General features: G+C 42.9%; 1 protein-coding gene and 1 pseudogene across 2 annotated transcripts in view; one reads left to right on the plus strand and one right to left on the minus strand.

The window, feature by feature from the left end:
- CAMSAP2 (calmodulin regulated spectrin associated protein family member 2) overlaps nucleotides 1-25670 on the plus strand; it is a 105410-nt gene that overhangs the window by 47071 nt on the left and 32669 nt on the right. Inside the window, exons 3-5 of one of the 2 annotated variants that reach the window (XM_057543978.1) lie at nucleotides 9368-9529; nucleotides 18874-18957; nucleotides 24767-24799. In XM_057543978.1, the coding sequence (XP_057399961.1) occupies nucleotides 9368-9529; nucleotides 18874-18957; nucleotides 24767-24799 (279 nt within the window). The remainder of the gene's footprint in view (nucleotides 1-9367; nucleotides 9530-18873; nucleotides 18958-24766; nucleotides 24800-25670) is intronic. The other variant, XM_057543981.1, reaches the window with a different exon arrangement.
- Nucleotides 3065-3196, minus strand: LOC114235974 (small nucleolar RNA SNORA62/SNORA6 family; annotated as a pseudogene).

Raw genomic sequence — 25670 nt, forward strand, 5'->3', positions numbered from 1 at the left:
TTCATTAAGGCCGTACATTCTCCTGTACCCATCTAATGACTTGTTTAATGGACAGATACACATTTGGAATGCATTCCTTGTGAGGTATGGTTCGGGAAGAAAGCCACCAACAATTACCTAGGAATTAAAAAGGTAAACAGAAGCAGCTTATTCTGTGCATGTGTCAGCAGCTCCTGTTTTAGCTAGACAGCATTTAACGCTTGCTCGGTAAACGTAATTTTGTGGGATAAGAATATCAATACAAGATTCAGAGTAAAATCTTTTGACATGAGTGCTATGACGTGAAGAGGTGATGTGTTATGCTCTTCATTAAATCTCATCATGTCCCGCTATTGGTGATTCTGAGTTTGACCACTTTTCCCTTTGTAATCGGGTGCATTATGTGGAGTGATACTTTGACATTTATTGCGCATTGTGTTTCCCAGTGACGCTTCACCTAGCGGTTTTAGCATCTCTGGGTGATCTGTGCCTGAATGAATTACTGCAGCGGTGGTTGCAATATGGTGATTTAAAAATTCTGTCATTCCTTTTATATTTCTTACCTGGCATTGTTCTGTGAAGAAAAGCTTTCTCATCCTCCTTTCCCCTTTAGTGATTATCACTGTGGACTCATGGATTCATTTTGGTTTTGATTACTTGTGTTATAATTCATTATTGTTGTTAATCTTTTTTGTACTCACGTGGGCCCATATTTGGCCAATGGGAGCCCCCCCCCCCCAGGCTGGCTCCTGTATCCTTTTTTTTTTTTTTTTTTTAATTTTATTTATTTATTTATTTATGGCTGTGTTGGGTCTTAGTTTCTGTGCGAGGGCTTTCTCTAGTTGCGGCAAGCGGGGGCCACTCTTCATCGCGGTGTGCGGGCCTCTCACTATCGCGGCCTCTCTTGTTGCGGAGCACAGGCTCCAGACGCGCAGGCTCAGTAATTGTGGCCCACGGGCCTAGTTGCTCCGCGGCATGTGGGATCTTCCCAGACCAGGGCTCGAACCCGTGTCCCCTGCATTGGCAGACAGATTCTCAACCACTGTGCCACCAGGAAAGCCCTCCTGTATCCTTTTAACAGCTCCCCATCAGTCTTTGAATACTTTTTTCTTTCTGACACAACTAGCTATTCCAGGCTCACTTGGTGCTTTTCCTGTCTCTGACTTGGAATCAGCCATTCTCTAAAGAGCCTTGGGTTTATTTTAATGTGGAGATGTTATTTAGAAACCAGGATCTGGGCACAGTTATATTTATTGTGTTATTGCTTCCAGGCCCTTTCTTCAGGATAGGGCTAGGAGAAATATACACGTAGGATCATGAGCTCTTAGGGCAATCTCCAATCCAAAACTGACACCACGGCCTCCTTTCCTGTTTCAGTCTTCAGAGGGGCATCTGCCCAGGGCCCTTCCCCGAGGGCAGCCCCGGCCGAGTGCACTCTTGGCTGGGGACGGCTGCACTGCTTCCCGGGTCCACCTCTGCTGGCTGAGATCCACATCCATCTGTGTCATCGTGTCACCATCCACCAGCCAGCCTCTAATTAGAAAGCAGGCAGCATTTCCACACTTGCTCCTGTGCAGTTTTCCCTGCGTACTGGGGCAGCTTCCAGCCAGGTGGAAGCCGGGCTCTCCAGGTTACCTCCTGGTCACAAAGGTGCAGATCTTTCGAGTGGTCTACCCCAACCCTGTTCTTGACATAAACTGTGTTATTGTTAGGGCACGAAATGCCCGTACTATTGTTGTCATCCCACTTTGCAGTTGAGGGTAGTGAAGCATAAAGAAATTGAGGGCTTTGCCCAGGATTACGTAGCAGGTGTATAGAGTCAAGGTTAAACGCAGGCACTCTCCTTGCTCTTCACCTGTGCTCCTGGACCATAGGTTCACGCAGAAAAGCAGTGGAAGAGGAGACCCTGGAAGGGTGGTGGGCCCCGGGAAGCCCCTGATGGCGTTGGGTTGTGGAGTGATGTCACTGTCAGTCTGTTGCGATGAGGGCCTTTGGGGGCAGGGTTCCTGTTAAGATGCTATTCTGGGGCCTCTCTGACGTTTGGGGCCAGGAAATTTTCTGATTTTTGATGATGAGCCAGATTTAGGACCACTGCTGTAAACTATTTCCTGTGTTTACCGTATTTATTTGCTACTAATGTGCAGTTCCTGTCTGTGTCTACCCGGTGCAGCCTCAGTTAAACATCCTTAACTTGCCATTTGAGGTTAAATATAGCCCAGAGGAAGTGATGGAACTGCTCGGGAGACATCATTTCTTTCATTGGTCTGGGACTTGCGTTCTGATAGACATTTGGGCTGCACTGTTTCTTGTATGTATTCCTTTTGTAATAAAGCTTGATATCAGTTTGGTTCAACATTATCTTGGAAACAGTTCTCCACTGGGTGTGTGATTATCAGATTCACCAGATGCAAATGACAGAATGTAAGCCAGATGCTCGTGCCACCCTTGTGGACACAGATTAAAGAGAACTCTCGACTGCTTTATTGTGTGTCGTACGGTATTTTTTCAATGTAGGCAGAGTTAAATGGCAGCTAAATAAGTATCGCTGTGCTAATAGTTCCATGCTAGTAATCGTACTTTTTAACTCTCTCTTTACCCCATTCACATGTCTAACCAGATGTGTCCAGATAAAATCGATGTGTCACTTTCGTGTGGTCACAAGCAAATGTCATTCATGTTAAGAGTTTGAATCTCATGGACATCACCTCCCTCGCCAGGGCGCCCAGTTCCGCCGTTCCGTCTGGTGTAGCAGAACGACGGTGGCCCGCTTTGGTCCTGACTGTGTTTACTACAGGTTGGATACAGCATCGCTATGACTGGAACAGCCGTGCCTGCATCCTCCTGTAGGTTACAGCTGAACTCGTTGCTGTTTCAGTGATAGTCTGCCTCTGTTTTTTTTTTTTGGCCGCCTCTCATGGCACGTGGGATCTCAGTTCCCCGACCAGGGATCGAAGCCATGCTCCCTGCAGTGGAAGCGTGGAGTCTTAACCGCTGGACCGCCAGGGAAGTCCTGCCTTTGTTTTTAAGGCCAGTGCTTTTTGCTCCTTGGACCAGCCTACATTTTTTTTTTTTTTTTTTTTTTAACATTTGTAGCAAGTATTACTATCGAACTCCACTCATTGGGCCAGAGACCCTTGTGATGTTAGCAAAAAACTTGCCCCTCATGTAACACACTACCTACACTTGTGAGTCCAGACTACTTTTGATAGCCTGAATTTTTGATACGCTAAGATTTTCTTATCATATAAGGGGACCGACATTATGATTGGAAATAAATTGTTTTTCTGGAAAATTTCTATTCTCATACCGACTATAGAAATCTATCGCTAAGATTTTAGCTACTAAAATAATTAACAGTATCTAAGAAACATCATAAATAATAATCTTTTAAAGTAAACTATATATACCTTTTATCCAGATTAGTTGGAGCCTTAAGAAAGTGAACATTAAAAAAAAAAAAAAAAAAAAAGGAAAGTGAACATAAATATCTGTGGGAGGAAAATAGAATTAACTTAGCATATTTATTTATTTTTCTTTTTGTCATCAATTCATATATAGACGTTTCCTGCTTAACATTATGTAGACAACAAACTTATGGTAGTAAGCAAATGTTAATTTATTTTTTAATAATATCTAAAATACTTCACTGTCCAGAAAAATGTGTCCCTTCACCTTGAAGTCCTTTTAAAGATACTTTGCAAACACATGGATATAGCTAACTGCCTAACTTAGACCTAAACAGTCATTTTTGAGGTGTTTACACTGGAAAAGGGTCAGCAGAGCATCATAAATCAATCTAATCTTTTGGGGGGGTAACAACTTGAGGTATAATTGGTACACCAGGCAGTTCATGCATTCGAAGCGTACAGTGCAGTGCTTTTGGTGTATTCAGAGTTGTGTAAGCATTGCCACAATCCATTTTAGAAAACACTGTTTACCAGGTTCACACATGTTGTGGCCTGTGTCAGTCTTTGTTCCGTTTTATTGCCGAATTATATTCCATTCAGAATATCATGGCTAGGGGACTTCCCTGGTGGCGCAGTGGTTAAGAATCCGCCTGCCAATGCAGGGGACACGGGTTCGAGCCCTGGTCCGGGAAGGTCCCACGTGCCGCGGCGCAACTAAGCCCGTGCGCCACAACTACCGAGCCTGCGCTCTAGAGCCCGCGAGCCACAACTACTGAGCCCACGTGCCGCAACTACTGAAGCCCGCACGCCTAGAGCCCGTGCTCCACATCAAGAGAAGCCACTGCAATGAGAAGCCAGCGCACCGCAACAAAGAGTAGCCCCTGCTCAGTGCAGCTACGAGAAAGCCTGCGCACAGCAATGAAGACCCAATGCAGCCAAAAAATAAATAAATAAATGTATTTAAAAAAAAAAATCATGGCTATATCATTTTTGCTTATCCAGTCATCAGTTGATGGACGTTTGGGTTGTTTCCACCTTTTTGGCTATTAGAAATAATGCTACTCTGAATATTTGTGTACAGATTTTGTGTGGACACGTTTTCATTTCTCTTGGGTATAATAAACCTAAAAGCAGAGCTGCCGGGGCAGACTCTTTGAGAAACTGCCAGACTCTTGCACAGTGGCTGCACTATTTAACATTCCCACCAGCAGGGCACAAGGGCTCCCATTTCTCCACATCCTCGCCAATGGTTGTTATTATCTGACTTTTTAATTATGGCCTTCCTGGTGGGAAGTGGTATCTCAGTAGGGCTTTAAGTGCTGTTTTCCTTGTATCTCCATGTAAATGAAGGATAAATGAAAATTATGGTGAACTTGTTTATATAAATAAATGATGTGTAAAATATTATTTTCTGAATCGGAATTAACTTTGACAAACTATAGTGTGATGTGTATGAGCTGTCGTGTACCATTTTAGCAGAATAATTCCAATTCTTCATGTTCATGGCGGTCTGTTAAGTCTGTTCCCTCCCGTGTCCCTCTAGGAGGGCTTGGACATAGTTGGTGCACTGGCCACTGCGCCACAGGCCCGAGTTCAGTTTAGGAAATATTTTCTTAGTCCTTCATCTGATAAAAGAATAAAAAAGCCATGAAATAGTAGAACTTGGATGTTATTAATCTGTGAGGCTCATTAATAAATAGCCTTCTTTCCTACAACACTTCAATGCTCTTCTTTATTTAATAGCCTTAACCTTCATTTCTGATACCTAAACGTAAATCATTTTCGTCTAGACTCCACTGGTCAGAGATAACAAAACTGTAACCTGTAACCCAGATCTAGACGCTAATAGCGGCCTCAGTGAATTCCCGGGTCTCCTGGTCCTTGCCTTTTTCACTGAAATGCAGGAAACCTTCCTGCGTTTCCTTCCTAACTAGCCTTTCTACTGCTGCTCTTGGATGGCGGGCTCTGCGCTGCCACCGGGTGCCCAGCCCTGGGGTCTGCAGGCCGCTGGTGGGCCGTGTGAGCTCTGCGCCAGGCTTCAGGTTACACCCCGGCTCGCCTCCTGGCTCTGTAACCTCGGACAGATGGCTCCGTTCCCTCCTCTGTAAAATAGGTTTAATAACAGTGCATCTCACAGTGCTGTGTTATCAAGTGAGTTGATACAAATGCGGGGAACATCGCCTGGAGCGTAACACTCAGTGCTAGCTGCCGTTATCATTATTCTGACCTTAATGTTTTGGGTAAAAAACTAAATGCGTGTATTTTATTCAGAGACATAAATCATTCCAAATTGATTGATTGTAGCCTACAGCTTATTTTTCACTGTCGATGCTTTCTAGATTCATTATGTATATAGTTTCTGTTATACATAATTTTTAAATTTACTTCTACCTCATAAAGTTAAGGGGTAAAAAAAATAATAAAATTTGAAGGTTTAGTTTAAAAGTGGGTGAATATCTTATGGAAATATCTGTAAAACACAGTAGTGGAATTTTTTTTAATCTGTTTTTAAATTTAGGAAGTGAAGTAATCAGTGAGATGAGCTTTGTTCTGAAAATGTATTACTAATTATACTTAGTGTTTACTATCCTAATTTTTGAAGTAAACTGTAGATTTTATATGTATTTTTTGCATATTATAACAAGGTCATTTCTAAGTAAGTTTTATTTTTATTCATTCCTTTTCCCTTCCTGTTTTATATATATATATTATATATATATATATTCAAGATGTATATGTACATACACTTATGTCTGCCCATTTATATGTATATATTTATTTTGAGCATTGTTATAGTATGGCATTGTTTTTTCTACTCAGTATTGTATTGTGCACCTTTTCCCCTATTGTTAAATAGCTTAGGATGGCATAAATTGCTCATTGTGCTTGTAACATTGCTTCCTTTCTTGTTATATACAATTCTGTAATGGTCAGTTTCATTCATACAGCTCCTTTTTCTCTCTTAAATTGTATCTGTAGAATAAATTGCCAAGAGAAAGAGTCTTAGTGAAGAGGAGGTGAATGGTTTTACAGCTCTCGAGATGTTTTCCCACATTTTTGTTCAAAAGAGTTATGCTTTGTAATGCTGTAAATACTAATTACTCAGACTTTCCCCTCAAAACCTTGTGCTGGGAACAAAGATGAGAAAGACAGGACCCCGCTCCCTAGGGCTCGAGTGAATAGAGAGGACACAGAAATCACCTGAGTGAAAGGGCGCGCTGCGGTTGATACCGTGTCCACTCTGAGTCTGAAGAAGGAATTGGGGTCTCTGGACAGTAGCTGCCTGAAAAAGAGGGAGAATGTGAAAACATGACTTGAGGTTCAAATAATTATGCTTATTTTTCTTTCTTGCATATGATGTCTATTTATCATTTCCAGAACGTATTTCTTGCCTAACTATTGCTACGTGACTTAGCTTCTGCCAACTGCACGACACAGTAGAAGGAGCACATAGGTTTGGACAAACTATTTAATTTTTGGAGCTTCAGCTTCCTCCCATTAAAAACATAAATGATGCTTCCTTCAGAGCTTTAAGGGTTATAACAAATGTATATTATCTCCAGCCTTACTTCAGAAAAGATTTGAAATGGAAGAGCTGGTATGTTAATAAAGCCCTCAGGACAGCACCTGGAGTCACCATTGGTTTTCTGATCGCCATTATCAGGCATTCTGCTTCAGACAGAGCACCTGCCTTCCTGTAAACACTGCTAAGTTCCCAGTACGCCGGTCCACCACCTCCAAGTCAGGACCCGCTTCCTCAGCCTCCAGAGTCAAGCTAGCTCTTCCCTCTTTACAGTGAGCAGTAGACCAGCCCCTTTCCTTCCTTTAGCCCTTGCTCGCTGTCAGGTACTGTGTGAGGTGTAGGGAAGGCGAAGGTGCTCAGACAGCGCCCTTGCCCTTGGGGTCTCACCGTCTCACCAGGGGGCTGGTGCTGGTCCTGCAGCAGGACAGTCCGTGGTCCTCAGCTGGCTGCTCATGAGCCTCTCCCGGGGAGCTTCTTGCAGACACTGTTTCCCCTGCCCTGCTTCAGATAGTTAAGTCAGAATTCAGTGCACGTGCCCCGAAACCTCTTGTGGTCACCATTTCACAATATCTGTATGTCCAGTCTTAAACTTACACGGTGTGGTATTTCAGTTACATCGCAGTAAAACTGAAAGAAAAAAAGAATTTCATGCAAGTATAAATAGTATACTCACTCTGTAGGAAGAATGATCCATTTTGATGGGAAAGGGGATCGGAAAGAGGGTGACAGGCAGACCAACAACAGGACTTAGTCTGCAATGTGAGGAGGCGACAGCAGGGGAGGGCATGGGAGCTTTTGAAGCCTGGCCACAGGTTGGGGGAACAGCAGACACTCTTCCGAGGCTGTTCTAAATGGAATGTAGATTCGGGGAAGGAAATGCAGGTTGTAAAACTGGATTGATAGGGAGGGGCCTTAGACTTTATTATATAGAAGACGAGGTAGACTTTACGGGAGCATGATATGATGACGTCTGTGATTTGGAAAAATAACTAGTCCCTAGATGATAACATCTTCAAAAATAAATTCCACGTGGATTTAAAGTATCAAAATAGGAAAAGTAGAGGATACTATTTCTATATACTTGGGGGTGTGCAGGGAGCCTTTTGTAAACTTGGGAGAAATTCCAGAGTCGTAAAGGAGAACGTTAAGATTCACAGATTTTACCGAGTAAATACTTAGAACTTCTCTGCAGCATAATACATTCCAAATAAAGTTGAAAGTCCAAAGACAGGCTAGGAAAAAGTATTTGCTACCTGAATGGTGCAGAGCTAATGTACCTAATAAATAATGAGCCCTTACAAGTCAAGAAATAAAGAAAGGTGAATATACCTAAGAGAAAAATAGGCCAAAGAGATGAGCAGGCAGTTTTCCAAGGAAAAAATACAAATAATTGCCAAACATACAAAAGATGCCCATCCTCAATCAGAGAAATGCAAAGTCTGAACAAGAGTGGGGTTTTTAACCTTCAGACTGATACAGATGATAAAAAGTAAATGACGTCTACTGTTGGCAAACGGTGTGGGGAAACAAGCACCCTTGCTAACATTCTTGGGGGATATGAAAGTAGCTGCAGCCTTTCTAGAGAGCAGATAAGTGATTATTCATCAAAACTTAGCATGCAGTTGCTCTCGGGCCCAGTAGTCCCACGGTGGAGAATCGTCCCTGGAGAAACACAAGGTTGTAGCGTTGTTTGGGATGCCAAAGAATAGGAAGCAGTGTAAATTCTTACCAAAATTACATTTTTGGTAAGAATACGTACCAAACCGTAGACACTGCTTGGGAAATAGGAGGGGGAGAGGGTACTTTCGACTTTAGATACTTTGTAATGTTAGGAAATGTTAAGAAACCCGCCCTCCCCCCATATAACTGTTTCTGTTTGAAACCGCCCCTCCCAAAAAACAGCAACAAAGGAAAGACTAAGTCCCGTGCTGGATGAAGAGGATGAGGAAGAAGTTGGAGCCAGGAAAATAAGGATTTTTGCTTTGTTCAGGGGTGAGACATGGTGGTGTCTGAATGGGAGCGGAGGCCACCAGACCAGGAGGGTGGCCTTGAGAGACAGCTTACAAGTAGCATGTGTACATTTCTACCCTGTGGTGTACATTTCTACCATGTAGAGGAGAGGAGTGAGGAGGTCACTTACTCGGAGACTGCTCTGAAGTTGGAAGTTGTATTGCCGAGCCAATGACTGCGACATTTTCAAAGGCAGGAGAAGCAGGAAAAGGAGCATCCTTTGAGTAGAAGATAATGAGTGTCTTGAGCATAGATCCCCAGTAAGCATCTGAGTGATACATTAGTTGGGTTCCGTTAGCTCACCTCTGGCCTGTACCATTTATGCTTTCTTACCAAGGCTTGTCTTCCATAGCCTTTAGTTGTGCTCCTGTTTGTTAGGAAATATTGTTAACATGTAAACGTATATAAGCAGCCGTTTCTAATGGTTGTTCTCGGTTTGTGTCTCCAGAGTGCTCACCTGGCCATGATGGACACCCTCATGATGGCTTACACCGTGGAGATGGTCAGCGTGGAGAAGGTGGCCGCGTGTGCTCAGCAGTACTCGGCTTTCTTCCAAGCCACAGATCTGCCCTATGACATTGAGGATGCCGTCATGTACTGGATAAATAAGGTAGGGATATGCTCCCTCGGGTAAAAAAAAGTCTCAGAACCAGAAAACATCATCCGTCCCCACTCTGCTCCACACTGAATGTTTGTGTCCCCCTGCCCCCCAGTTCATATGTTGAAGTCGTAAGCCCCAATGTGGTGGTGTTAGGAGGTAGTTAGGTCGTGAGGGCCTGGCCCTCAGGCATGGGACCTGTGCCACTGTCTTTATAAAGAGACCCCAGAGAGCTCCCTCGCCCCTTCTGCCGTGTGACAAAGCAGGCTCACCAGACACAGTCTGCTGGCGCCTTGATCGCGGACTTCCCAGCCTCCAAAACTCTGAGAAATACATTTCTGTTGCTTACAGACCACCCAGCCGGTGGTATTTTTGTTGTAGCAGCCTGAATGGACTAAGACAGATTCCATTACTCTTTTTGTTTTAAATCAAAGTGAAAACTAAAGTTGTGCGATCTTACTTGAAAGTTCCCATTCCCTTTAGACTTAAAAATATATATATACTGTTAAAATGATGGAAATAGATTGTATGTATTCCACAATATCTGTAGTTACATTTAATGATTAATCTAGTTCATATCAGATTATTACCAAATTCAGAGCACTCCAAGTAGGGAACTAACTATACGCTGTGAGTGCTCAGTAAGTATTTTTTGCATCCAGGAATGAAGTAAGTTTCTCATTTCCAACTAGATGATTTTTAGGTTTGCTTGACTGACTTGCATAAGACTATATAGATTGTAGATTCCTCCTCTTGGAAATTTTTATAGAACTGTGATTAGTTATTTGTGCTCTGAAGATGCTTAAATTGTCAATTTATCACTCCCTTTACCAATTTGAATAGTTAATTCCTCTTGATTCTCTTTCGTTTACAACTGTAACCCCAGAGAAAATTAAACCTAATCTGTGAGCAAGACCTGAACGGATTTAAAAGAAGTTACATCTTCAGGTGTCCTCCCGTGAATGCTTGCGTGGCGCTTGTAACAAGAAGCCAAGTGTGAAGACTCCTGCATCTTCCATCGTGGTCCGTAATATCAGCATCAGTGTCAAAGGCCCGTGTGGCACTCTGCCCTCCACTCGTTAGCTGTAGGGGTCACGGTCCTATCCTGGACCCACTCATCGTCAGAAACCGCGTGGCCTTCACGACCCACCGCAGACCTCCCGTTCTTGATTAATTCTTTTCCCTCCCTCTCACACCGCCACTATTAAAATTGTTCACCTTTATCGTGAGTTCCAAACCACCGAGCCCTTTAATTTTCCCGGTCTCACTTGACTTCACGTTTCTCCTTTCTGAACTTAGAGTCTTGCCTGGACGGTCAGTTCCGCATCCTTCTCCTTCCCTTGTGCTCATTTGATAAAACCCCAGCTGGGCCCAGTTACCGCCTTATCCCATAGATGCACCTACGAGGTTAACACTGCTGGAGGAGTTCACGTGGGGAGGCTAGTGTGCATTCCTGAGCACCAGCTTCAGACGGACACGCCGCGCTCACTGTCAGCCCGACAGGCGTGTCCCCGCGCAGGTCCCTTTCCCGCACTTCAGCATGACCGCCCGTCCTCCTCTGCTCCTCGGACCTTCCCCAGCCCTTCCCCCATCGCCGTCAGCTGCGGACGTCACGAGTGCTCGTCTCGTAGCGTAGAGATGGGCAGCCGTCCGGCGGGAAGTCCCTCCTCTTGCTGCCAAATCTGGAGACCTTTCCTCATCAACATCATTGTCTTTCTTTGCTGCTCTCACAGTGGAGAGTGTCCCCTTCCTGTCAAAGGCCAGTCCGCCTTACTTACTGCTCTAGGACTCCTCTCTCTTCCCTTCTTCATGGCCACTGGTCCTCAGCTTCAGTTTTTCTCACGCTTTAATGTGTATAAGAATCTTCTGGGAGCTTGTAGGTCTGGGCTGGGGTGGAGAGTCTGCGTTTTCTGAGAAGCTCCGGGCAATGCTCCCACCGCTGGTCTGTGGGCCACACTCACGCTCCTCTGTCGCCCGACTCCCTCCCTGTCGGATCGTCCTCGTAAGAATAAGACTGCTCTGGTGTCTCCCAGCCTGGTAAACAAAGCTTCCCTGTCCAAATCGGACCCTGTTTCTCTGTACACAGAACCGCTCCATTCCCTCCCCCACTCCCACCCTGAAGTCGCTGCTGAGGTCACTGTAGCCTCCCATTTGGACAAATCCGGTGACTGCTTTTCTGTCCGCATCTTGAACTCACATGTGAGCCTTGTGAAGCCTCAGCGGGCCGCCCGGGCGTCTTCCACGCCCGAGCGCCACACCACCTCCCTGCCGGGCTGCCAGCACGTGTCCCCTGCCTGGTCTCCGGGGCCCTTTCCTGCCAGCACAGTGCAGGCCAGCCAAGGATCTGTGGCAGCTTCTGTGGGGATTGGGGTCTCCTCCGTCCACGAGTCCTTCCTGCCAGGCTGCCCGTCCTCCTTGGTACCCAGCCACGCCGATGACTGCCCCCTTTGTTCCTCAAGCCCCCGAGGCTGCAGCTTCCTGCTTGAGCCCAGCGGCTCAGCCTCGTGCGGCTTGAGGGCAGAGCCACGCAGACGGACTGCACCCGGCGTGCTCCTCCTTCAGCGGCCGACCCTCCCGGCCCTGCTGTCTCGTCCAGGGCTCTCCTCAGTGTCCCTGGGAAGCTCCGGGTGACACCTGCCGCTCCAGCAGGACCAGAACCCGGACCCCCAGAATGTTGCTTTTCAGGCCACTCGGATCATGTTGAGTTCACATTTTACACTGAAAATGTCAAGTGTACCAGTGCCGACAAAGTACCATCCAGCCTGACCCCTCTGTGCACCTCCGTCCTAGGTCAGGACCACTGTTCCTCTTCTCCCCTCCCTCCCTTCATCCCAGCTGTGGGGCTCACCTCTGAGCCTTTGGACGCGATGTTTCCCGTTCCTGGGCCGCCCATCGCCCAGCTTTCTGTGCGGCTCAGCGCCTCTGCGCTATCATTTCCCAGCTTGGCTGGCGCTTTCTCCTCACAGCCTGTCTAAACTAGGCACTTGGCACGTCTTATTTTCTACTGTGATGCTCTGTTTCCTTTATAGCACTTTTCAGAGTTTAATCATTTAAACCAACTAGAATAATCGATATGAGGACGAGTCCTGTGCGCGTCTTTCTTTTTTTAGTGCTAGTGCCTGGACCGGTGCAGTGTTTGGCAAAGCAGTGGTGTTCAGTACATCGAAGACGGAGTTTCAGCCACAGAATCAGGCTCGGCACTGTAGAACTTCGGGAGGCTACGGAAAGATAAGGAGATCACCTAATTAGGAATGTCCAACACCTTTAGGCAGCCATGTCCACCCTCTTCAGTTTTCAGATCAGGATTGGAACCAGTTGATCGAACCTGCACGTCAGAGTAGCTCAGAGTAGCTTTTTCTCGCTTGTTCCACCAGCCCCGGCGTCGGCGTCTATTCTCCGGTTGTGACATCACCCTCCTCTCTCCACTGGAGTATGTACTGCTTCTTCTGGCTCTTATTTTGGCTCATCCTGACCTAGTTGCCTTTTCTTCTGGATAATACAAGTATTTAAAAAAAAAAAGCTACCATAGAAAAATGGGGGCTTCCCTGGTGGCGCAGTGGTTGAGAATCTGCCTGCCAATGCAGGGGACACGGCCCTGGTCTGGGAAGAACCCACATGCCGCGGAGCAACTGGGCCCGTGAGGCACAACTACTGAGCCTGCGCGTCTGGAGCCTGTGCTCCGCAACAAGAGAGGCCGTGATAGTGAGAGGCCCGCGCACCGCGATGAAGAGTGGCCCCCACTTGCCACAACTGGAGAAAGCCCTCGCACAGAAACGAAGACCCAACACAGCCAAAAATAAATAAATTAATTAATTAATTAAAAAAGAAAAATGGGAATTACATGGCTAGAATAGTTATCAGCATTGTTGACTGTAAATGAGTTTACACTTAAGAAAAGCAAGATCACAGAGGACAAGATTGTAACGGCTAAGTCAGGCGGGGTACACAAGAGTTACGAATACAGGAGCCTTCTGTTACTTGGCCCTCCCTCTCTCTAGTTCCATCTGCGGCCTCCCTTGGGCTCACCAGGCTCCAGCCTTACTGTTCTTTCACTCCCTCGAACACACCAGGTTTTCCCACCGCAGGGCCTTTGCTTGTGTTGCAGCCTTCTCTCTGTGTCATGGCTGCAGCTTCAGAGGCCGCCTCTGGGACAGCGTCCCTGCTCAGATAGGTCTCCCCAGTCCCGTGATTTTCTACTCACCTCTTTATTGATTTGCACCACTCCTTACAGATTGCTTTTGTCGGGGGGAGCTTTTTACCCTTTTTTCCTTTTTTGTTCTGTCTCCCTTGTTCCGTGAGGGGAGGGACTAGACTGTATTTATGCACCGTTGTGTCCCTAGCCTCTTAATATAACGTCCGGCGTTCAGTAAATAGCTGTTGACTGTGTGGATGAGGAAGTGAAGGAATAGGGGTTCAGGATGTTCACGTGTGACCAGTTTGCTTTTCTGAGAGAATCAGATAAGGACTTTAAAAAAAATCATGAAGATATTTCCAAACTGACAGATCAGTTACAACTACCTCATACTAAATTCTAAAGGGTTTCTTTTTTAACTTAAAAAAAAAAAAAAAAAAGAAAGAAAAGAAAATGCTAAGAAAAAGGACCAAATCAAAAACCTAGAAAAAGTTATAAACTTTCCCAGGTTTGGGCCCTGTCAACCCCTACCCCCCATAATTGGTACATCCGTCAGAATGCTTCAAGATGCGTGGACGTTATGAGGCCTTGTAACACATGTTGCCAGGACAGAACATTTTAGTTATTTTGGCAGCGTGTCAGATTCAGCGGTAGCCCTTCCTGTTACAAACTCCTGGACATGTTTGATAAAACGCAGTTGGAAAGGTTTATGCTACAGAGCTGAGCATCAGAGACAGAAAAGGAAACTGTCGGGTGCCAGAAACAAAGCGGGGCTGCAGGCTTCGGTGGCCTCTCAGGGGCCGTTGAGCCTCTGCCGGGGCTTGAGAGTCGCTAGATGCCAGATGAGGCCGTGGGTTTTGCCGGCTGCGGGAAGTTGGAACCGTGACCTCTGTGTAGACCCGCCAAGAGCTCAAGCCCTCGGTGGAAACGAGCACACCAGCCGCGATGTCTTTGCTCCGAAGTCCCACCTGGAGGTGGGCTGTGTCGGCGTTAGTGTCATCAGGAATGCAGGGCTTCCAGCTTTGCCACAGGGCTACTTCCGTGCGTGGTTTTACGATGGCTTCGGTGATTCCAGAGGTCATACACGTGCAGTCATAACGGTGTCCGGCAAAGATGAGAGTAGGGTCTTCTGGGCGCTGCTATTAGCAAAGGAACCTTCCCCCAGAAGGTCTCCCTCAGGAGAGTGGTTCTCAGGCCCACACCTAAACCACCCCCGGGCGAGAAGACGCGGCCTGTGGGGTCGTCGTGGGCTGACTTCGCGTCTCCCTCCCGGTCTGGGGAGGGCGCCTTCTGGACTGAGCATGGGGTGGGGGCAGCAGATGACCAGAAGGCCCAGTGCCAGGCCAGTGGTATCTTCCTGGCACCTGGCACACCGGCAGAGGAAAAGTTGCTCTGAAGGTCACTTCTACACCCAAACCGTGAGGGTCCCCAGCAGTGGGGGAGGGATACTCTTCCCTCAGATGCAAAAGTACCAACAACCGGTGTTTAGGAAATGATGAAGATGCCGTCACGTACACTGGAGAGCCAGCAAACCTGACAAACAAGGCCCACACGCCGAGAGCTGCAGAGAGCAGAACAGTCTGAAAAGACAAAAATAAATGCTTGAGTGGCTGAAAATAAAACACGGAATAAAAGCCATAGGAAAGAATAAGGCAGTGTGGAGGGTATATTGGAAAAAGAATAAAATATAACTTTAGAAATTGAAAGTTTTAGTCATTGAAATAAAAAGATTAAACAGAAGATTAGACGTAGTTGAAGAGGGGAGTTAATTAACGAGAAGAAATTACCCAGAATCAGCCCAGAGAAATGAGATGGGATATATAACATTGAGGTTAACAGACTTGCCTAGAGGCCTGATTGGAATTCCAAAAGGAGTTAACAGGGAAGGGGTAGGCTGGGGAGAGTATAATTGAAGAGACAATGGATGAAAATGTTTTACAATAGATGAAAGGCATAGACGTTCAAATTCAGGAACCATCGTGAATTTGAAGCAGGATAAATTAAATCCACGCCTACATATATAGCAATGAAACTGCAGAATCCAAAGATAAAAGACAGTTCCTCTCTCAAAGGAACGTGATAGTAGACATCTCAGCAGTAATAGTTGAGCCAGAAGACGGTGCAGCAAAATCATCAAAGTGCCGAAGAAAAATAACGATGAACCTAGAGTTCTGTACTTTTGCCCAGGACTAAAGTTGTAATCGAGATTTGTTCAGGCAGAGGTGGTTTATCATTCAGACCTTTGCAGAAAGAAGTACTGAAAGGTTGTACTTCAGGAAGAAAAGAGTGGAACTAGAGGAAAAGGTGGGGTGTAGGAAGCAATGATAAAAAGGGGAGTTGGTGTGCAACATGGGTAAATCTAAGCAAGTGTTATTAAAAAAATCATCATCGTGCCTAATTCTGAGGCCCTTAAAAAGGAAGAACTATGTTGCTAGGTTAAAGTAACATGAGGGATGAGAGGAGGTGATTTGAATTAAAGCCTTTCTAAGGTTTTTGTATTATTCAGGAGGAAGGAACAAATATTGACTGACTTTAGACTTACATCAAGGCAAGGATACACATGACTATTCTGTATTTTTAAATGAAAAAGATTAAATAAAAGCTAGTGTACATTTTTAAATTAATGGATATTTAAAAATGCATGTGACGTTTTAGCGCATTTATTTTTAATTCATATGCCAGCGCCAGCTGTTTGCTGTATGTTCTCTAGTTCACTGGTCCTCAGCGCTTGCTCCAGTGGTGAACTGCCTCCAGGTCATGATGGGCTCTCTGATACACACACATCTTTAACTTTTATCCGTGAGTTGCACAAAGAATGTCATGACTCAACTTTAGTGCTAGAACTTTCTAACCAGCATCTGGGAACTGGCTTAAGAATTACTAAGCTAATTATCTCATTTATCTGTCTTGTGTACCCAGGTAGGTTAAATAACTTGAAGTGACCATGTCTTGTACTTTTCGTGTAGTTTCCCTGTTATGAAAGTTAATGAATTATCAACATGTAAAATTTTCTTATAATCATGAGTTTGGTATTTTGGATGATTTATGCCATTACATCAACTTAAACTATTTTGAGTAGGATTTGTTAAAGCCCTTACAGACATTTAACTATCTGGAATTACATTGGGGGTGTATTGTTTCTAAGTAATGGCAGTAGTTTCTATTTATGGGGTCTGCGCTCTGTATTATGCACTTTACTTGGTACATTTTATACATTATCTCTTATTCTCTGTATTAGTTGTTTTGCTGTAATAATTACCACAAACTTCACTGCTTAAAACTTCTGTCAGCTCAGTTATTTACTTATTATAACCATCTCAGTGTTACCAGTTTCTGTGGGTCAGGGATCCAGACCTTGCTTACCTACATGCTCCATCTTCGGGGTCTGTCACAAGGTTGGGTCAAGGTGTTGCCCAGGCCTGGGGTCTTATTGGAAAGTTTGGGTGTGGAGGGTCCACTCCAAGCCCACGTGGTTGTGGGCAGGGCTTAGGTCCAGCAGGTGGACGGAGAGCCTCCGTTCCTTGCTGCCTGGAGCCTGCCCCCAGCTCCTTAGCACGCAGGCCTCTCCGTAGGGCAGCTCGAGGGATGGCTGCGTGCTTCCTCAAAGCCAGCAGGAGAGAGTGGGGCTTAGTGTGCGAGACGTAAGCGCCGAAGTGGTATCCCATCCCCTTAGCTGTATTCTGTTGGGTAGGAGCAAATTATAGGCCCTGCCCACACTCAAGGGGATCACTGGGGACCGTCCTAGAGCCATAGTCTCCAAACCTCTTGTGAAGTAGGTTTTATTCCAGCTGGCAGCGAAGGCTCTGGTATCAGGAAATTATTAAGGTCATGGCTTGTGAGTGGGGGTTTTGAGTCAGAGCCGGGTCCCTTCTGCTTCTGCTGTCTCTTCGGAAGAGTGTTCTACACCGCCAAGTCGGTGCCCTGACATCTTAGAGCACGGCAGCCTACTTGGCAGTACAAACCAAGATGAATCTGTGTGTTGGTTAAATTCCTTCTAATGCCTCGGAGAGTATCGTAACTGTTAGTTAAATTTATCATAAATTCAAATTTTTCAGTCTTTTTTTCTTAGGCACTGAACTGAATTTTAAGCAACAGAAGAGGTTAGAAAATTATTGATTTAGTTTAGAGTTACAGTGGTTGATAATACCATTCAGATTTTCCAGAACGCCATTATTAATTAACTTGAACATTTGCTTATTATTACTGGACTGACCTTAAAATCAGTAACTCAGAATCCAAAATTGTCTAAACTGTTCTGAAGAAATACTTTTGCACTGGACAGATTGTTTCTTAATCATCTTGAATTATGGGCTGTTTGAACAATCTGTTAGATAAATCAGACCTTCTCCCTAAGAAGTTCCCATATGCAAAAATTTTTCATGTAATTTAACTGTGGCCTTAATGACCACACTAAAACCCACTCATGATCCAGGGACATGCCTATGAGATCACAGCCTAAGAATCTGATTCATGGCTTCCCTGGTGGCTCAGTGGTTAAGAATCCGCCTGCCAATGCAGGGGACACGGGTTCGAGCCCTGGTCCGGGAAGATCCCACATGCCGCAGAGCAACTAAGCCCGTGCACCACAGCTACTGAGCCTGCACTCTAGAGCCCGTGAGCCACAACTACTGAAGCCCACACCCCTAGAGCCCGTGCTCCACAACAAGAGAAGCCACTGCAATGAGAAGCCCACTCACCGTAAGGAAGAGTAACCCCTGCTCGCCACAACTAGAGGAAGCCCACGTGCAGCAACAAAGACCCAACGCAGCCAAAAATAAAAAAATAAATAAATTTATTTTAAAGAAAAGAATAAAAGACAAGGAAGACATTAAGAAAAAAAAAGAATTTGATTCAGAGTGTTTTTGAGGAAAATAATTTTCACTTAGTAGTCCTAAAAGAGATTGTAAACTTTTTACTGAAAAAAGTTTTATTGTTTCCCAAGCATTAAAACAGAAGTTATCAAGTACCTTTTTTTCCCCCTAGCACTCCAACTAGTACCTGACATGTACTAGGTACTCAACAAGTATTTGGTAAAGTCATGAATTTTAGAATTTCAAACAAAACACCTGTAAGATACTTTTTTCTGGTTGGGAGAATGAATTTCTGTTCATTTGCGTGGTACTGGTATTTGACATCAGAGATCTGAACACAGGCCTTTTAAGGTACATGTTATTTTACTGTTATATTTGACTATAAATTCAAATTAATGTTTTTATATTTTAAGGTAAATGAACATTTGAAAGACATAATGGAACAAGAACAGAAATTGAAAGACCACCACACAGTGGAAGCTTCAGGAGGTCAAAAGGTACATGTTCCTAAGAAAAAAAGGTGCCTTTGTGAGACCCTGTGTTCATATGTGTGTGCTGTTTGGGGAAGCGTTAATTGTGTGTTCATCAAATTATTTTTTGGTGGTCTTAACTGTACCCTAGAAAGCGTTTCCATAAATACCAAGTAAGTAGCAGTGCAGAATGAAGGTTAGTTGGATGACGGTGTTTAGGGAAAATTGTTAATGACTAGAGCTCAGCTTCTGACATTCTTCTGGCAAAAAATAAAGGGTTTGCCTTTGTTTGGTAAAATATATGAAACAGGAAAACAGTTTTCAGTGTATCAGCCTTATAATGACTTGTAGTAAGACCAGCCTCTAAAATTACATTCCAGGAATTATAAGTTGTACATATGGTTATTTTGTGAAGGTAGAAGAAACGTTAACACGGATTAATTCTTTAAACTTCTTGAACAGGCTTTTAGAGTTTTTTTTCTCCGAACACTTGTGTGTTTGTGTTTGTTATATACTAAGACCTAAAGTATATTTCCTACATCTTTTAAAATATATTAATGAGAGCCCTTTAAACATGTTGTCTAGCATTTGAATTGAGGTATAAGAAATTATCTTATGCAGAGACTTTATTTTCCATCTGGGTTATTTTAAGTATCTTCATTATTGTACAGCACTTCTGTTCATTTTGGGCGAATGCTGCTAGTCACTGATACTCTGTAAGAGAGGAGACCAGAGGAGGGAAAGGGAAAAAGCTGGTTTGTGCGTCCCCAGCTTCACCAGGCAAGTTGTGCGGAGACCACCTACACTTCTGTCTGAATCCGGTGCCTGGGATCACAGTGGTTTCCCTGGGCTTGGTTCTTGTCCACTGTCCCCAGTGGAGATCTGTACCCGCTTCCCGGCTTCCCCCAGCTCTGCCCCTGCCTTGTCCCTCGAGTCCCCCAGCCCTTTCCTTCCAGTTTCCCCCCTTTAGTAGTAGAAACCCTTGCCTTGGAGATGGATTTAATCCTGCCCGCCCCCCCCCCCGCCCCCCATTTTGCTCCTGGCTCTAATCAGGAATAAGGTTCAGCATCATCCTAAGTTACAGGATTTCCATGGAAACCTCGTTTATTATATATATGATTTAATTCTGTAGTTTTGCATACACATTGTGAACTAAATGGGGGTTTTATATGCTGACATAGGATCCAGTAAACCTTGTTTCTATGGGAAAAAAATGCTATTTGTGTTCCAAACAACTGCAGATTAAGTGACCTTTAAGAAAAACAAACTGTATGGTATCCAGACACTACTGGATCATGTCACTCTGACTTTTTCACGGTACTTGGCCCATGGAATTGTACATACTAACCTCACAACCAGGATTTGCTGAGTGAGTGATTGAGTAAATGAATGAATGAGTGTGCTTCACGTAAATAGTTGGGTTAGTACACATTTTTATTTTAGCACAAACATAGCATTTATACCTTCATTGTCTTTTTTTTCCTCTTTTATTATTATCTTTCTTCATTTACTTTTTTATTGAAGTATAGTTGATTTACAGTGTTGTGTTAATTTCTGCTGTACAGCAGAGCGACTCAGTTATACACATATATGCATTCTTATTCATACTCTTTTCCATACGGTTTATCCCAGGATATTGAATATAGTTCCCTGTGCTGTACAGTGCGACCTTGTTGTTTATCCATCCTGTATGCAATAGTTTGCATCTGCTAACTGCAAAACTCCCAGTCCTTTCCTCCCCCATCTCCCCATCTCCTTGGCAGCCACAAGTCTGTTCTCTATGTCTGTGAGTCTCTTTCTGTTTCATAGATAAGTTCATCTGTGCCATGTTTTAGATTCAATACCTTCATTTTCAAATGAATTTTATCCTTTTTCTCATTGTTAAAATCTTTGTGAAAGTAAGTGTTCATTTCACATAGTCTGTAAAGTACAGGGGTCCTCATGAAGAACACACTGCCAAGCACAGAGTAGGTTATGAAGTCTTGCTCTGTTACCCAACAGTGGGATTTTTGGCATTTGAACTATTTGGTTTGGCTAGAAATTATAATCATTTTATTCTTGATTTACATTCTTGTAAAATCAAAATTCTTCATTATAAACTCTCACATTTATGTATATATTTAAACATTTTTAAAATTCAGAGATGGTACCATAACTTTTTTTTCTCCAAGCAATATTTTATAAAGATGATTTGGTCTGAAGAAACTTACATATTAGTTAGATATCCTAGTACCGTGATTTTAATCTTTGCCTAAGAGTACTATAAAAATTAGATTTCTTCAGCAGCTTTATAGATCAATAGTCTTGTGCATTTGGATACAACACCCTACAAAGATTTGGATTGGTATGGATTTAATATAACTTGTTAAGAACATTTATTTTGAAATATTTCCGATTTAACAGAAAGTTGCAAGGATAGTTCAAAGAACCCTTATATGTTCTATACCCAGATCCATCAGTGTAACATTTTGTGTGCTCTGTGCATTACATGTTGCACCCGCAGACGTATATATGTGTAGATTTTTCTGAAACATTTGAAAGAAGGTTGCATGTATCATACCCCTTCACCCCTTAATATTTCAATGTATATTTCCTAGGAAGAAAGCTATTCATTTACACAACCACAGGATAGGTAACTTAATGTCAATAAAGTGCTTTGATCAGACTCACAGCCTATGTTCCAGTTTTGTCAGTCATCCCAATTGAACTTTATATATTTTTCTAGTCCAGGATCTAGTCCAGGGTCATGTAAGGTATTTAGTTGTTGTATCTGTCATCTTCTTTAAACAGGAACAGTCCTCAGCTTTTCTTTTTCATTCGTGACCTTGACATTTTTTAAGAATACAGGTCATTTTCATAGACTATCCCTCAATTTCAGTTCTTCTGATATTTCCTCATAGTTAGATTAAGTTGTGCTTTTTTTAGCCTAGAATACTATGTAAAGTGTGTCCTTTTCACAGTATTGTATCCAGAGGCATGTGATATCCATTTGCCCCTACTAGGTGATACTAATTTTGATCAGTTGGTTAAGATATTGTTTGGGTTTTTTGACTGCATGGTTATTATTTTTTCCTTTTGTAATAAGTAATTTGAGAGGAGGGTACTTTGAGACTGTAAATATCCTGTTCCTCTTCAGTGTTTCCCCACCTCCTAGATTTAGCATTTACTGATGATACCTACTTCAGTTAACTTTTTACTATGGTGGTTACAAAATGGCAATTCTCTAACTTTATCATTTCTTCTACGTTTATTAGTTAGGATTCTATTGTAAGCAAATCTGACCTCATCTGTTTATCAATCTACCTATCATCTCTTTATTATCTGTATGAACTGATGGATTCTTATTTTATTTAATGGGTTATAATCTGTTTCTGTCCATCATTATTCATTTGTTCATTGATTCGTTCATTCCCAGTTTTATTGAGATCTAACTGACATACAGCCCTGTGTAAATTTAGGGTGTGCGCCGTAATGATCTGACTTACATACATGATGAAATGATGACCACGATAGGTTTAGTGACCATTCATCATCTCGTATAGATACAGCATTAAAGAAATAGAAAAACACGTTTGTTCCTTGTGATGAGAACCCCCGGGATTTACCCCCGTAGCAGCTTTCCTACGTAACGTGCAGCAGTGTTGACAGCACGCTGCACGTCACATCCCTGGTACTTACGATCTTGTGACGGGAGGTTTGTGCCTTTTGACCACCTTCACCTACTTTCGTGTGTATTTATTTTTGAAATCAACTTTACTGTGGAATAATTTTAGATTTACAGAGAAGTTCCAAAGATAGTACAGCTTCATCCAGTTTCCCCCAATGTTAACATCTTACGTAATCGTGGCCCATTCGGCAACACCAAGAAAATAACATTGGTGCATTATCGTTGACCAAACTACAGACTTTATTTAGGTTACACCAGTTTGTGTACTGACCAGGTGTTTTACCAGGGTCCCTGAATTGGGGTGTGTCTCCTGTGTCCTGTGATGAGATTGGGCCTGTGGGCCTTTGGAGAAGAACATCACAGAGGTGGCTTCCCATCTCATCACATCACATCAGGGAGCACGTGACATGAACACGATTTGTCACTGATGGTGTCCACCTTGATCACTTGGTTGAAGTGGTCTCCTTCATTGTAAAGTTTCTATTTCCCCCTCTGATGCTCTTTTCTTTGGAAGTGGGTCACTAAGTCCACCCCACGTTCCAGGAGAGGGAAGTTAAGCTCCCTCCCTGAAGGGAAGAGGATATATACTATCTGGAATTCTTCTGTAAGGGAGATTTGTACTTTCTCCATTTATTTATATCCTTCAGCCGTTTATTTGTATCAGTATGGATTGGTGTGTATGTGCTCTGTACTTGGGGTTATAATCCGTGGACGCCTGTGTATGTATTGTATACTTTGGGTTACAGTCCAGTCTGTGGTATTGACTTGTTGCTCAGTTTTTCCAGCTGCAGCCATTGGGAGCTCTTTCAGAGTTGTCTGAATTAGTAAAACGTTCAAGTATTGAATATTTTGCAAGAAATGTGGACTAATTTGAACCACGAGAGACTCATCTCCTGTTTTGTATAATCCATAGTAATTTCTTATTATCATCAGTTTCTGTGTTATGGATTCTTCTAGTCTCAAAAACAAGAAAACTCCTGTTTTTGAAATTTCCGTTATTCATTGGGAACCCTGACGCATTCACAGGGGCTTCCTGCTCTTGCACTTTTTATGGCTATTATGACTGCAGCTGCCAAAAACTTTTGGTTAAATGAGAGCTTCAAATACATGCAAAAAAATTATGAGGGTTATTCTTCCTGATGCAGTAAGAAAAATTTATTGGAAATATTATCTCTTTGTGGGAAGCTGGTATTTTTCTGATTCTTGAGATGACATTTTTCTGATTTTTGAAGTTCTTGAAAATACCTCATTTATATTATTTTTCCAAATAATGTTATTTTTTACTATTAATTTCTGCAGGAAAAACTTTTTGCATAGAAGTTGAACATGAATTTTAACTCAGACCCCATTTAGTTTGGTTCACTTCAACAAATATTAATTTAGGGCTGCCAAAAAACTGTGCTAGGAAATACAAAGATAAACAGTTACAAATTATTCTCATATTATCTGAAATTATGGGCTTATTGTATATTCATCTTCTTAAAGACATAAAATTATATTCTTTGGAACACCCCCTAGATAGTAAAATTAATAACATTTATATTCTCTTTGTGTTAGTAGCTACTTGCCTTAGAGACTCTATAAAAATAATAACTGGTGAGAATTGCCAACTGGTTTTTTATCCCTCATTAACTGAAAGAAATTCTTTATGTCATTAAAAGAAATGATCATTTTGTTCAATTCTACATTGTTATTTGCTTTTATTCGTGCACTTATGAAACAGTCTTTCTTCTTTTCCTTCTGGGAAGAAGACTACCTTATCAGACTTGGCCTCCTAATGTCTAAGAATTTTAATGATTGCAAGTCCAGCCCTAGAATCTTTCTACTCCCTCTTGTGATATAAATTTACTTTCTAATGTGATGTGTGATCCCAGAACTGGGAGGTAAAATTCTTTGCTGCCGAAGTACACAGCATGTCCTGGGTACCCTAAAAACGCACATCCATGTTGGGAGAGGAGTGAGGGGAGGGAAGGTGGTGGTCTTTATCGTTAGGAACCTCTATAGTTTAAGCTAAATTGTAAAGTATTAACATTTAAAAAATGTTTTGAGAACTATAAACTTGGAACTCCACTAACAGAAACTTTACTATAACTTGTTAATTTTAAAAACTTCTGATGAATTTTCCCTTTACCTTTTGCTTCCCCTCTTTTCCTGCTGCTTCCTCCGAAGTCTCCTTCCAAATGGTTTTGGAAATTGGTTCCAGTAAGTTTGCACAGCTTCTTCAACTTGCTCTCCAGAAGTGTAATTGTAGAATGGTATCGTTTATGTCTTGCCGATATGGTCATTACATATAATTCTGTTAGTCACAAGTAGAGATTGGATTTTAAGGTGTTTTTGATCATAAAGTAAAACAGAAAGATTTTAAAAATCTAGTCAAAATTTGGATTAGAAGCTTTAAAAATAATTTAAAGTGTAAGCTAGTCTGTCAGTACTCACAGACCATCAGTAACTAGGTAACAAAAAAAGTATGGATATAGATTTGCATTAGTTTTAATAATGTTAGTAAAAGTGAATATGAATTGCACATGTAAACTATTTGTATTGTAAAGTCATCTTTTTGAAAGAATCATTTCCTTTTGGCCTGAAATGTAGAGGATACTTTTTGTGTAATAAAGAAGTGACGGATTCTGTGTCCCTCCCAGTACTGGACCTGAGCTAGATTCAATTCTGGTTTGACTTGAAGAGTTGATCTTTCACGGTGGCATCTGGGGCTTAGACCACTTAAGTATTTTACACCCTCAGAAACAGAAGTGTAACTTAGAAGTGCACCATAACGTTGAAAGATAGAAAAAAGTATGTCCCTTTTAAATGCCAGATTTCTCCATTTGTAGAAAGAGCAGTAAGTTTGTAAAGCATAGAGCATGTTCAGGTATAAAAGACTCTAACCTTTGTGAACTGCAGATGAACTTTCGGGGAGTCCCACATGACTTCAGGATTAAAAGTTGGTTTACCTGATGCCTCTTCTAGGATATAATCTTCAGGAAGATGTTTCGGCATGCCACGTATAAACCTCCGATGGGCCTAAGCCACGGGCCTCTGTGGTTGCAGCCTTACGAAGCTCTGTGTGTGTGTG

This window comes from Balaenoptera acutorostrata, chromosome 1 (genome assembly GCF_949987535.1).
Source record: "Balaenoptera acutorostrata chromosome 1, mBalAcu1.1, whole genome shotgun sequence".
In the NCBI taxonomy this organism is placed as follows: Eukaryota; Metazoa; Chordata; class Mammalia; order Artiodactyla; family Balaenopteridae; genus Balaenoptera; species Balaenoptera acutorostrata.